Source organism: Physcomitrium patens, chromosome 1 (genome assembly GCF_059467195.1).
Source record: "Physcomitrium patens ecotype Gransden chromosome 1, ASM5946719v1, whole genome shotgun sequence".
NCBI lineage: Eukaryota > Viridiplantae > Streptophyta > Bryopsida > Funariales > Funariaceae > Physcomitrium > Physcomitrium patens.
The window spans coordinates 7811084-7822610 of record NC_143410.1 but is presented as its reverse complement, the minus strand read 5'-3'; the positions used below and the strand labels follow the sequence as shown (position 1 = coordinate 7822610).

General features: G+C 38.5%; 1 protein-coding gene and 1 long non-coding RNA gene across 5 annotated transcripts; both read right to left on the bottom strand.

Moving 5' to 3' along the window:
- Window positions 1-3375: 3375 nt before the first annotated feature.
- Window positions 3376-6214, bottom strand: LOC112291154 (uncharacterized). The gene is made up of 6 exons (XM_024538265.3): window positions 5831-6214; window positions 5233-5448; window positions 4959-5081; window positions 4607-4750; window positions 4315-4464; window positions 3376-4113 (listed from the first exon to the last, which is right to left on the bottom strand). The coding sequence occupies exons 1-6, from the start codon at window positions 5915-5917 to the stop codon at window positions 3841-3843; spliced, it is 993 nt and encodes a 330-aa protein (XP_024394033.1). The 5' UTR covers window positions 5918-6214; the 3' UTR covers window positions 3376-3840.
- Window positions 6215-6382: 168 nt separating this feature from the next.
- Window positions 6383-8995, bottom strand: LOC149989852 (uncharacterized). 4 transcript variants are annotated; one of them, XR_016502274.1, is made up of 5 exons: window positions 8335-8995; window positions 7745-8162; window positions 7403-7611; window positions 7117-7261; window positions 6383-6967 (listed from the first exon to the last, which is right to left on the bottom strand). It is a non-coding gene; the product is annotated as an uncharacterized LOC149989852 (long non-coding RNA). The 4 variants fall into 4 exon arrangements; XR_016502276.1 differs by having other exon boundaries at window positions 7117-7290; window positions 7745-8995; XR_016502273.1 differs by having other exon boundaries at window positions 7745-8995.
- Window positions 8996-11527: the final 2532 nt, after the last annotated feature.

Below are 11527 nucleotides of genomic sequence, written 5' to 3'. Positions count from 1 at the left end.
GTATGAGTTTAATGTTGAATATATGATCAAAAGAGACATTAAAGTACCAAGCATCAACTATTATGAGGATAATACCATCTTCCTTGATACAGACTCAAAAGAATCAACAACTCTTGTAGAAGAAGGTGCAAAGCAATGTCCTAAATGTAAAAGTAAGAAAACAATGTCCATTGATGTTCAGAAGAGATCAACTCATGAAGGAATAACTATAATGTTCGAATGTTCTAAATGTCATAATAAGTGGCAAATATATAAAAAAAATTATATCTTACTGTTGTCTACATTATCTTTTTTATAACAGAATTATATAATATCTGTACCATCTCTTATAGTACCATTGTACTATACTATTACGTCTTGTATGGACTTTGATATATGTCTCTGTATATATCCAGCATCAAAAGTATTCACACCAGTATTAACTAATCCTTCTCTACCTCTTTGGCAATAGAAGAAGTACTCGATAGGATTAAGTCCTTGTGAATATGAACTATTAATAAATCCTTGTCCTTGTAATGAACTATCGTATAGACTACACCATGCTAAAGCTCTATCACTTGGTAACACCTTCACTGGTCTTTTTCCTCTTATCCATTGTTGACCTACTAATGAAGATATATGTCCCAGATTAACAAAGCTTCCTTTAGATCCACTTTCTATCATTGTGCAGAGTGGATTATTTTTATCGATGGATTCTACTATCAATCGTTGGCTTATATTTCTAATATTATTAAGAACGACATCCACATTCTTATCATCTACGTTTACATCCTCTATTACAACAGGACCAACCTTGTTTACACAATCATCATATCATATGCTTAATCCTTCTTCAAGAAGCCAGCCATCAACAATTCTTTGTAGTGATCCTAGGGACATTAAAGTATCACGTCCACCTTTGCTTATGAATATGCTCTTTATTATATTCTTTATTGTACTAGATATAAGCGACTCGATCATTGGATTACTATTGTTGCTTATTAACTTGATAAGCATGAGTATGAGATCTCTTGAAGTACATATATTAGTAATATCAAGATGAATATGAGACACCATGATACAGTCATGCAATGTTGATCATCTTAATAGCTTATTCATCTTGTATATCATAAACGCTCTTGTAATAGTATCTTGTATTGCATTTACAGTAGGCATCGAATTCTGAGGTGACAGAATGCACTTGTCAACAGCAAGGAGTACATCACACTCTGCTTTAGATGGCTATGATGATGCACAAAGTATGTTCATCTCATCTCCATCAAAGTCTGCATTGAACATTGGACAAACAGATGGGTTGATCCTTATAGTACAAGAATCAGACATCATCCTTGCTCTAAATGCCATAAGGGACATTCGTTGAAGAGATGGTTGCCTATTGAGTAGTACATAATCTCCATCTTTCTGTACCTTAAGATTACTACAGAAAGACAAAGGAATACCTACTTCATCGATATCTATATTAGGATCAAGAGTTATCACAGCTCTTGCTCAATGCTTGTTTCTCTTACCAAGAATGTATCTTCTAAATGTACCTTCCTTTTCAGATATTCTGTTTATTAGAGATCCTTCATGGTTTTCAAATGAGTCCTTTCCTATTATTGTACAATACTCTTTGTATACAACAGAAGTATTACCATTATTTCTTAGTATTGAACTGTACAGTCTAGCAAGGCTGTCCTCAGGTCCTAAAGAGAGTCTGATGCAATTAGGAACAACAGATATATGATTCATTATGAAATCTTTAGGATTTGATAAGTCATAGCCCATAAACCATATCTGATCATTTGATAAAGCACTAAACATATTTTTCAGAACAGCTGTTGATATAGTATAGCTTGGTTCCTTCTTATCAACAAGACAAATCCTCTTTGGATCAAACGTGTACACTCTTGCATGATCGTTACAGCTAGAACATACTTTCTTCCCTTTGATCTTCCCTATAGAGTCAAATGATCTACACCTAGGACATATCATCTCTGTGACTTTTATTATTTCTTTCAAACATAATGGATTGAATATTGGTTCTTTGAGTTGTATAAATCCTATATGTCCCGGACAACGTTTTGGATTAGAACATACGGAGCAGTATACCAAAGCTCCTGTTCCTAGAGCGGGGGAACCTATATCATCCTTGTTACTAATCTATATCGAAGATATTTGAGTAATCTCCTCTGTAGAATAGAATGAGAAGAATATAGTCTTGAGCTGGCTAGCCATTGTAGTGTTGGTAAATACTTACTAGCACACATCGTATAAAAAATCAAAAAAGAAGTTATACGTATATAACTGAAAATAGTTACATGGGATATTCGCTCTCGTAGTTATGCTCACACCTGGTATATACAAGGGAAAAGAAATGGATCTCTCAAGGTTTATAGAAAGCATTGGAATGGACAGCGGTACTGTTAAGCTATATGACATTATGATACGCTACATTGTATATCTAATCAATAACATAACAGTTGATAATAGTAAGATCTTCAACAACGTATATGTCTCTTCCAATCAGAAGAGGTATCAAGAGTGTATCAACACTCTAAGTACATACGAATGTAGCATCATAGCAGATGACAAAGTAGTACTCATCATCCCTGTTCCTATTGGTTGCTGCTATAAACCTTTAGAGGAAGCATCAGCTATAAGAGGATCGTTTGTTATAGAAGGAAGAAGGAAGGTCCTTATGTGTCAACAAAGAAACTACACCTTCAGGTATCTAGCACGAAAAGAAAAGTGTGAGCTACAACTATCAAAATGTCATTGCTAAATCTATATAGTCAATGGAGTGCTAAAGGTTTCTCTATCGCATAACAATCTTGTGAACATCTTTGCTGTAATGGAAGTCCTTCGAAAGACCATTGCCAGGGCAAAGCGAGAGATATTATCATGGACAAATTATCCAAAGGAAGTATAAGGACTTCTTTTAGAATCACAACTAGATGCTACTACGCTTGATAGCAACATCATACATTCAACAGAAAGAATCTTAGCAACTCTTGACGATGACAAAAAGGTAAAGATGTTATCGCTGATGATATGCAGATTTGTAGAGACTATACTATCACTCAGACAAGAAGATGATAGGGACTGCTTGAGCTTTAAATGTGTGCATACTCCAGCAGACATCGTACGGAGGTGCATAGAGAAGAGAATTAGCAAGCTGAATCAGCAAAAGATAAGAAGCAACAGTAAGCAAAAAGCAGTGATAGTAAGCGCACTAAATCGAATATCGAAGGATATCCAAAACAACTTTAAGAACATGTATTGTTTCCAACTTATTGACATTCAAACTGTAGTATCAAACAAAAATTCCAGTCATCCACACATTCTCTCATCACAAGCAATCGATTGTAGCAATCAACAAATTAGTCAGACATATTGAAACAAAGGAGATACAAATTGAAACTTTTCCGTCAAATCAGAATCAATGAGAGTTTGAGACTGGTTAGAGAAGTACACATCTAATGTTCATGATTTCCTGTAACCAATGTTCAAACTTCTTTTGACTACCTAGTGTTTAAATTTTTATATTTCGTTCTCTCTCTATGTTTGAATGTTTTACACGTTCACCTTCTTCGGGTACACAGGCTTCACATCGTGTGTGGCTCTTCCATAGCTCGACTTGTGATGAGTGCTTTCAAAGTGAACGTGCCTCTAATCCACAGCACCTGAACAGCACACGAGCTTCAAGCAATCTCGGTAGTATCGGGAGCAGCTCCCAATCTCAAGCCGCTGTGGTGTAGAGTTGAAATGAGTTCACCTGCGGGTGCAGAAACTAGCAGCTGCAATTCCCGGCACGTGAGCTAAGATACGTAGAAGCTGGCGTCTTTAAGAGTAGAAGCCTCATTCAGACCTGATACGCCATTGGCTTTTTCTCGATCTCCGACGTCCAGGAGCAGACTTCTTTGAGAGCTTCCATTGCTCAGAAAAGAGCACAGCTTTTTGGGGTCTTGGCGACTCTTGGCTTTTGAAGCTGTTGTCAGGTTCTGGTGTTCCTTCACGAAGCCGCTTTGCCTCAGCCTGCAGTTCCTGAATCATATCCGTTGTTGTCTTTGTGGAGATGTTGCGTACATAGCCACCGAAAGGCGGTGGTGGAATTATCATTGGCTGCCAGATCTGTGTTTCTCATGAAAATAAAGAAAATAAAATAAAATAAAATAACCCCACAACCAAAAATACAAATAAATAAAAATAAATAAATAACCGAGATTATTTTACTTTATCTATTGACTTAAATCTATGCAAGAATGGGTCATCTACGAAATCTGCACATATCAAACTTAAGTGGATATAATTTACCAACGCAATTGAGGTTACCTGCTGTAGGGTGACCATAGACGCAACACGTTCTGTTCCACGTTCATGGACTTGCACAGGGGCGCCAGAATCATCAAGAAACAGGGGCTCGATTTTCCAGGTCCCTTCAAATCTTTTCATGAATCCTGTTTTGGCAAGCTTGTATTTCACCTGCTCAAACAATTCACATGCACTACAATTCTTAGATTGCTTATTAAACATGACAAACTCTATCAAAGGCGAAAAGGAAAAAAAGGCATAAGAGAAGCATCCCATCGCATAAAGCCGACCTAAGAATGTACAGACATATCACCATATGTGTGCTCCTATCCTGATCCACCAAAACACAGGCACTCAGAGTGCCAGAAAGCCACAGAAACCTCCAACTCGCAAGTTGCTCCAATTCCACGAGCTGGTGGTCACCATCATCTTGTAACACCTTGCGGTACTTAACCTCCTTCAAAAATAGAGAAAATAATCAATTAACAATCTTTCAAGTTTCATCTGCGGAAATTAAACCCACTGAGAGCACAAGCGGTTATAGTCGCCACCTAGAGGACAACGAGCGACTTGCACTCGCTCCGAAGAAAACCAAGCGTGAGTCGTTAAGCATTCACATGATTCACACTTGCCAAATATTATGTGTAGATAAAAAATGAACACACCTCAATATTTTTGAAAACACGTTTGTTGCCGGGATCAGTGAGGATGTTGTATACTGCATCTGGAGGTATTCCAAGTTCGAAATGTGAATCAAATTTGCACAAAGCTCCTTTTGGTACCGTCACCTGCAGCCTTCATATTTCCCATGAGGTCCTGGAGCAGTATAGGAACTAACTCAAAGACAAATGTAAACGGCATTCTCTACCGACGTCGGCTGCAAACAAAAATAAACAAACAGACCCATGTTCGCAAGCTATGACAGCCTCTGATACCCACCTCCAGAACTGGAATCTCATCGACCCAAGAGCTATTCCGTCTCCATGCAGCGAGCTGTCTCTCTAGTCTGTCTTGAAAACTTTGTTCAACCTTGGCTGCGGCAGTTTCTGCTACAGGCGAGTCTTTCACTCCAAGAATAGACCGAATTTGGTTCGTCGAATCGCCCCTACCTGAATGTAACAAGTACCCCAACTTCTCCACAGACTGCTGTGCTCCCTGTTCTCACATCCAATTCATTATCCTATAAGAAATAGCATGATTATGGTCTACTTTCACGCCTTGCAGCAAAATTAAAAAATCCGTACGCAACCACAACGGCTATGAGATGTCCAATGCGCAAATGTGAAAGATTCGAAAATCCGTCGATTTCTACGACTCCCAGTCGCATCGAACCCCAACTTATAATCTCATCAAGATTCAGTGTAGATCTCGATAAAAACGAGCAGCAATAAAATGCAAGGTTTTTCCTACGCTTGATAATGTGCAATCCTAATAAGAGCCCCATTCCAAATCGCCCAAAAACACTCGCAATTCTCCGTCACCAACTGTGCCCACCTCGGAAACGCCGCTCTACCACACCAAACCCAGGTTTAGTTACCTTAAGCACACCCTCCATCCATGCCGTAGAACCTTGCAGCCGGATGTGAAGCTCTTGCAAGGGATTGGATGCTGCAGCGATCGCCATAGCTGAACTCTTCAGATTGCAATCCAGAGTTCAGGGAAGGTTGATATCTGCGCCGGCTGACATAATAGCATAGTTCTGTCATCTTATTAGTATGGCAGCTATCGATGGAAAAGGTTGCTTGATACCTTTGAGATCCAATCTTGGAAATATCAGGCAACAGATGTGGTGTATAATGACAAAGACCATTTGCACTTTCTACAGCTGCGATGAGATGAGATCTAGCTCATTCATGCCCACCAAGCCTCCGGTGCGTCGCTTTCGAGGTCCCTGGTGGCATGCAAGTTGTGGCCTCGCGCCATTACCAGATTTATAAATGTCTTTCTGGGCTGGCCATGGCCGCGTCCAGCCATCACAAATTCAAACCAATTGCAGGGAATTCGGCAGCTAGCACATTCGTTTCAGTTACATCGAAATAGTGAAGACAACTTGCATACAACCAATCAGAGTGTGAATGTTGGAAATGAATGAAATCAATCACTTGGTCGAATTCCACCACACGCCTTCAATATTAAGTTAAGAGAACATATATGTAAATTAGAGTTCATGGCAGATTCCCCTTCAACAAAATGTAGAAGGATTGATCGTTGTACAAAGAATATCCATCAATCACGCAACTGAGAATTTCTAGCAGGGTGATAGCATCTATCGATGAATCTATGAATAGCCAGCTTCGACGGAGTCGTATTATCATGAAGGGAAACATCTCTTACGATATGAGTCGATTTCTTTGTCGTGTTACTATAATCAGAAGTTGAAAGAGTAGCCACCTAGTGGTGGATAATTCTGTGCAAAAAGTTTCTCCTCTTGGAATTGGAGAGATCCACTGTTGTGGTTCCATCAGCGTGGCGGTGGATCGCTGCACCACACATGGCCGCGCCGTCGCATGTCCTTTCGCCATCCTCATCCTCGGATGACGACGAGGAGCTGCTTCTGGTTAGCATTGGTAGCAAACGGCTGCTATGACTCTTGGGTTTGTGTTTGCGGTGCTTGTGACCAAGTAGATTGAAGTGGCCTGGGTTGATAAATTCGCCAGCAGGTGCCTCGCAGGAGCTGCGACATTACATCATTGAATTATATATTTATTATGGGTAGCAACTGTTAAGTAGGATAAGTGGTGACCCACCAAGATATGTTAACGTAACCGTCAGAAATTGCTGAGCAGCGAGCTAGACGAGAAGTAAAAGAAATATTGTCCTTACTTTCCAGTTGGTACTTCCACCATGCGCGTTACTGGCACTTCCCTCACCACCGCAACGGAGATTTTCTCCTCCACCTCTTCAATAATCACGCATGGTACGTGCTAAATTCTTGGCACGTCCATTTACTCAATCACTGGCACCATTTCTGCAACCTCACACTCTTCAGTGATCACTCTGCAGTTATCCAGTAATGTAGAAGTAAATATCCCAGGATTGAAAAAGCACATTCGAGGCTATGTTGTCGACAGTTTGCCTTTCAAGTAGGTTTTGTGCAACGCAAGCTCACCTGTGAAAAGTTTCAATCCTCGTTTTGGGCACATCTCTCACTGCAGGGACACGATCGACGTGCTCAACCTCCTCCATGATCACTCTCGTCTTGGGCACCCTGATGATGCGCTCCTCATGGTGGATCTCCTTGACGTACTCAATTTTCTGCACGGTTCGCATCTCAGGATATCTCTGGATAATCTTCACTCGAGTCTCGAACTCCTTGGGCTGCGATTGTCATCGTCACCGTCATGGTTAGCCAAGTATTTCTCCCGCAACAGCAACCAAATTAAAGGGATTGAAACAAGTACAGAATGGAAGCACAAGTTCCGGGAGGAGGCTCAGATTGTCAGAATCTTGCCAGGTTTTTTATGTTGGGATTGGGGCAGTACGCTTCCCCTTCATGAGTAACCTGCGTGCGGAGAAGCAACCGTCCCAGCTCCTCTTCGATTTGTCCCACCGAGCCGTGACCACTGTTAAGCTAGACGTGAGGACCTTCCGATGGAGTTATTGCTGGGCCGGTGGTGCCTACTCTGGGCTTCACCGCTTCTATTCCCTCACTTTCGGGAGCAATATGCTTGGAAGGCACCAAGGCTTGACGACTGGGGTCGCGCACCACCATCTGGGCCTCAGCTTCGTCTTCACCGATGTCTGCTGGGATGATCTCTAGTGCCTGCCTCTGCAGCGTCGCCATAGCTGTTTCTTGGCACTAAACGTCACAAAGCCCTGCCCTGAAACTTGCTTGAATTCCTCCCTGCAGGCCCCAGCGAAAATAAGGACTGCAAACACGAAACATGTCGTGAAAAGAATGAAAAGAAGTCAAAGCTTGACGTGCTATTCTAAGCATTACATTGCAGATTCAAGCACCAGCAGCAAGTTGCACATAAAAACCGCGAAACCATTTGAAAACATTGCAACAACCAAAAAAATTGTGCACGTTCTTCAAACAACCTCAGAGACGATGGATCATTGGAAAGTGGGAACTCAACTCACGAAGCGCAGCATCACCAAAGAGACTGTGAAGGTCGACTCTGTGATGTATTCAAGAAAGTGAGAAGAAGACGCGCCTAGAGACAGTCACCACCCAGAAACGTCAAACGCTTGGCATTGGAGTGATGACTGTTGCAGAGAAGGAGGAGCTGCTAGCAACCTAGATCAGCGTCAAGTAGCGATGTGTACGTCCAAAGCTCCAAGCAGGTCCTAACAAGGCCGGATATGCACTGCACTTGGGAGCTGGAGGGTAGATCGAGAAGCGATGGTGTGAGCGTGCGATTGTTGAGGAATTGAGACACCCGGAATCGAATTCACAAACAAATCTGAGAAGGTCCCGCCAAATGACCACCAGCTGACGAAGACTTCAGCTGCATTTCACTCAACAACCTGGACTGCAGTGTTAAGACTTGGCTGCGTAGTTAACAGTGGGCGAAACCTTCATCTCTATCTGCCAACTTCAGCGATGGTGGCTGTATTCTCCTCCCATCTTCCTTCGGTTTGATTCTAAACATGCATAGTTTAGAAGCATTTTCTATTTGCTTTCGATCCTCTCAAGATTCTCTTCGAATGCAAAGAGTGGGTTTGGCTACGCTGGGATGCACTACTTTGTTTACAAGTGTAAACTAAATCTTGGCTTTGTGTTTGCGTGGTGTGGCGCTGAAAGCATAGGGATTGCATGTTCCCAATGCTGTCCCCTTCCTCTGCATTATGCGGAAATGGCACTGGAAACGAAGGGAACCCCTGGTTCCCCATTTGGGTTGGATCTCATGGTTCTATTGTTGTTCTTTCTGAAGGTCTGATATCTTTTCACATAAAGAATCTGGATTTAAATAATATTACAATATTCAATATGATAATAATAATAATAATATCAAATAATAATAATAATAATAATAATAAAATTGTGGTACTCTTCTTGAGGGGTCTTTATACCTATAAGTCCATTTTAAAAGGTCATGGTACAAAAACTTTACAGAGGTTTCACATTTGGTGAAGAAAAACTCTTCTTTGGTAACCTTAGTTTTTGGAGAAAACTAAACGTGAATTGAGGCCATGGAATGAGTCATATCATTATTTTATTGTAAATCTAAATGTAAAAGTTTACTTAATTCTAAAAACTATATTGACTTTACAAATTATATAATGATTATTTTTAACAATTTTTTTGTATAACTTGATTTTTTTTTTGTCAAAACTGCTTCTTAAAGTAGGATTACCATAAAATCTAAAGAAAAAAATTACTCATGCCATTTAAAAAGAACGCATTTAACCTCACATTCATATGTGTGTATATATATATATATATATATATATATATAATAATTATAGCTTTTAAACTAGAATGATATCCAAATACAAGAACAAATTTGAAGGTATTTATAAGTAGGAGAATAAAATTAAAATAATTAAAAATAGAGGAACATTTTTTTTTTTTTTTTTTTTGCTTGTTTGCTTTATTTATTGACAATATTTATAATAGTCTAGAAAAAAGATTTTCTTTTGAACAATCCAACACACCACTTTTTTCACTTTAAAAACTAATTAATCTACAACTATAATAAAAACAATTATTATTATTAATGGTGGCAATAATCTCAAGTATAGCAATTGCAACCATTCTTATAACTCTTTCTATAAGTGAGCTAGTCTTTAGGATCAACTTCTCCTCAGTTACAAATACTAATCTTGCAAGGGTGGTCTGCTTGTCTAATTTTGCAAGATAAAAGAGTAGTACCATCTACATTGAATTTTTCCACATCTACAATCATTAGAATACCAACATAGATCTAACAAAGTGTACTGATTAAGTACAAGGAATAAAAAAACAAATTGTCACTTTTCTACAACTTCATTGCTTATGCACATACTTAGATACAAGAGATTTGGTATTGTTGGAAGTATCCAACTATCATTGTTTTGTTCTTTATTGGTCTTAATCTTTATTGATTTTATTCTTTATTCTTTAGTCTTTATGAATGGAGTTGTTAATACTGGTATCATATTTTTTACAACAAAGGAGTTCCACAAAACATTGGACTTTTATTCTCTAAGAACATTTACTTAACATCAGTTTAGAACAATAAAATAAAAAAACATATGCTTGTAATCTGCCTATTTATATCAAATGATGGCCTTTGATGCATCTTCCTTATTTCTATGAACTGACACAAAGATGGCTTATTTTACGTAATCATATTTATTCTGTACAATGAAAACTCCCACATATTCTTGTAGTTATTTAGACTTGAAGAACTTATCCATATAAAATTTATTACACGTTTAGCATATGAGATCTAAGCTTCACAACTACATGATATTTTTAACCGTAAAGCATATAAGTAGGAGCAAAAATAATGTATATGGAATTTTAGAGAAACCAAGAAGTCCATCAAATATACTATGTTGTTGACTAAAACCTTGGATTTCAAAAAATAGTTGAGCTACTTGTCCAACAATAGATTGAATACATTGGGAGTTCTACAATGGTCAACATAATCAACTATAGGTACTTTTATTAGGCATTTTTTTACCTTCCACATAGAAGATTGTTATTATACATTATTGTTTAATAATCATAGTTAATGTGATCCATTCAAAAGCCACCTATGAAGAATTTAGTGGCATCAGTGGAAAAGACTAGCTTATCTCTACTATTATTTGTATTGTATTAATAAAAAATACCAAAAATTGGACATGGTTCTATGAGCAAGTTGTACATGCAATGTTGTTTCTAAATTTTCTCACCATGATTGCAATTGGCAATTGTAAAAAGGTATATTGAAAATTAAAAATAGGTAATAGCATAAGCTTAGAACATCAAAACAATGAAAAGACAAATTGACATATTGTTCCTTGGTATTATTAAAGAATAGAGCATAGAAAGGCCATAAAGCTTCTAAATATGGTACATGTAGCTTGCACTTAATACATTAAAAAGAACATCAATAAGAAGTTTAAAGCAAAACTTAATGGCAAGATTTGGACGCTTATAAAAGCATTGACAACAAATGCATACTAGGTTGCTATCATAGAGATTAATAAGATGCATTATGAAATGCACACATACTTGAGAAGGATCCCATCCAATACTTAGACTCTCAATTACACAAAAATCTCATGCTTTATAGTACTCACATCAAATATGGTAGAA

Coding starts and splice junctions, on each gene's coding strand:
- LOC112291154 (XM_024538265.3), bottom strand. CDS start 5,917: ATGGCGATCGCTGCAGCATCCAATCCCTTGCAAGAGCTTCACATCCGG. Junction 4,751..4,958: donor GTGTTTTCAAAAATATTGAG/GTGTGTTCATTT, acceptor CTATTTTTGAAG/GAGGTTAAGTACCGCAAGGT. Junction 4,114..4,314: donor CTATGGTCACCCTACAGCAG/GTAACCTCAATT, acceptor TGAGAAACACAG/ATCTGGCAGCCAATGATAAT.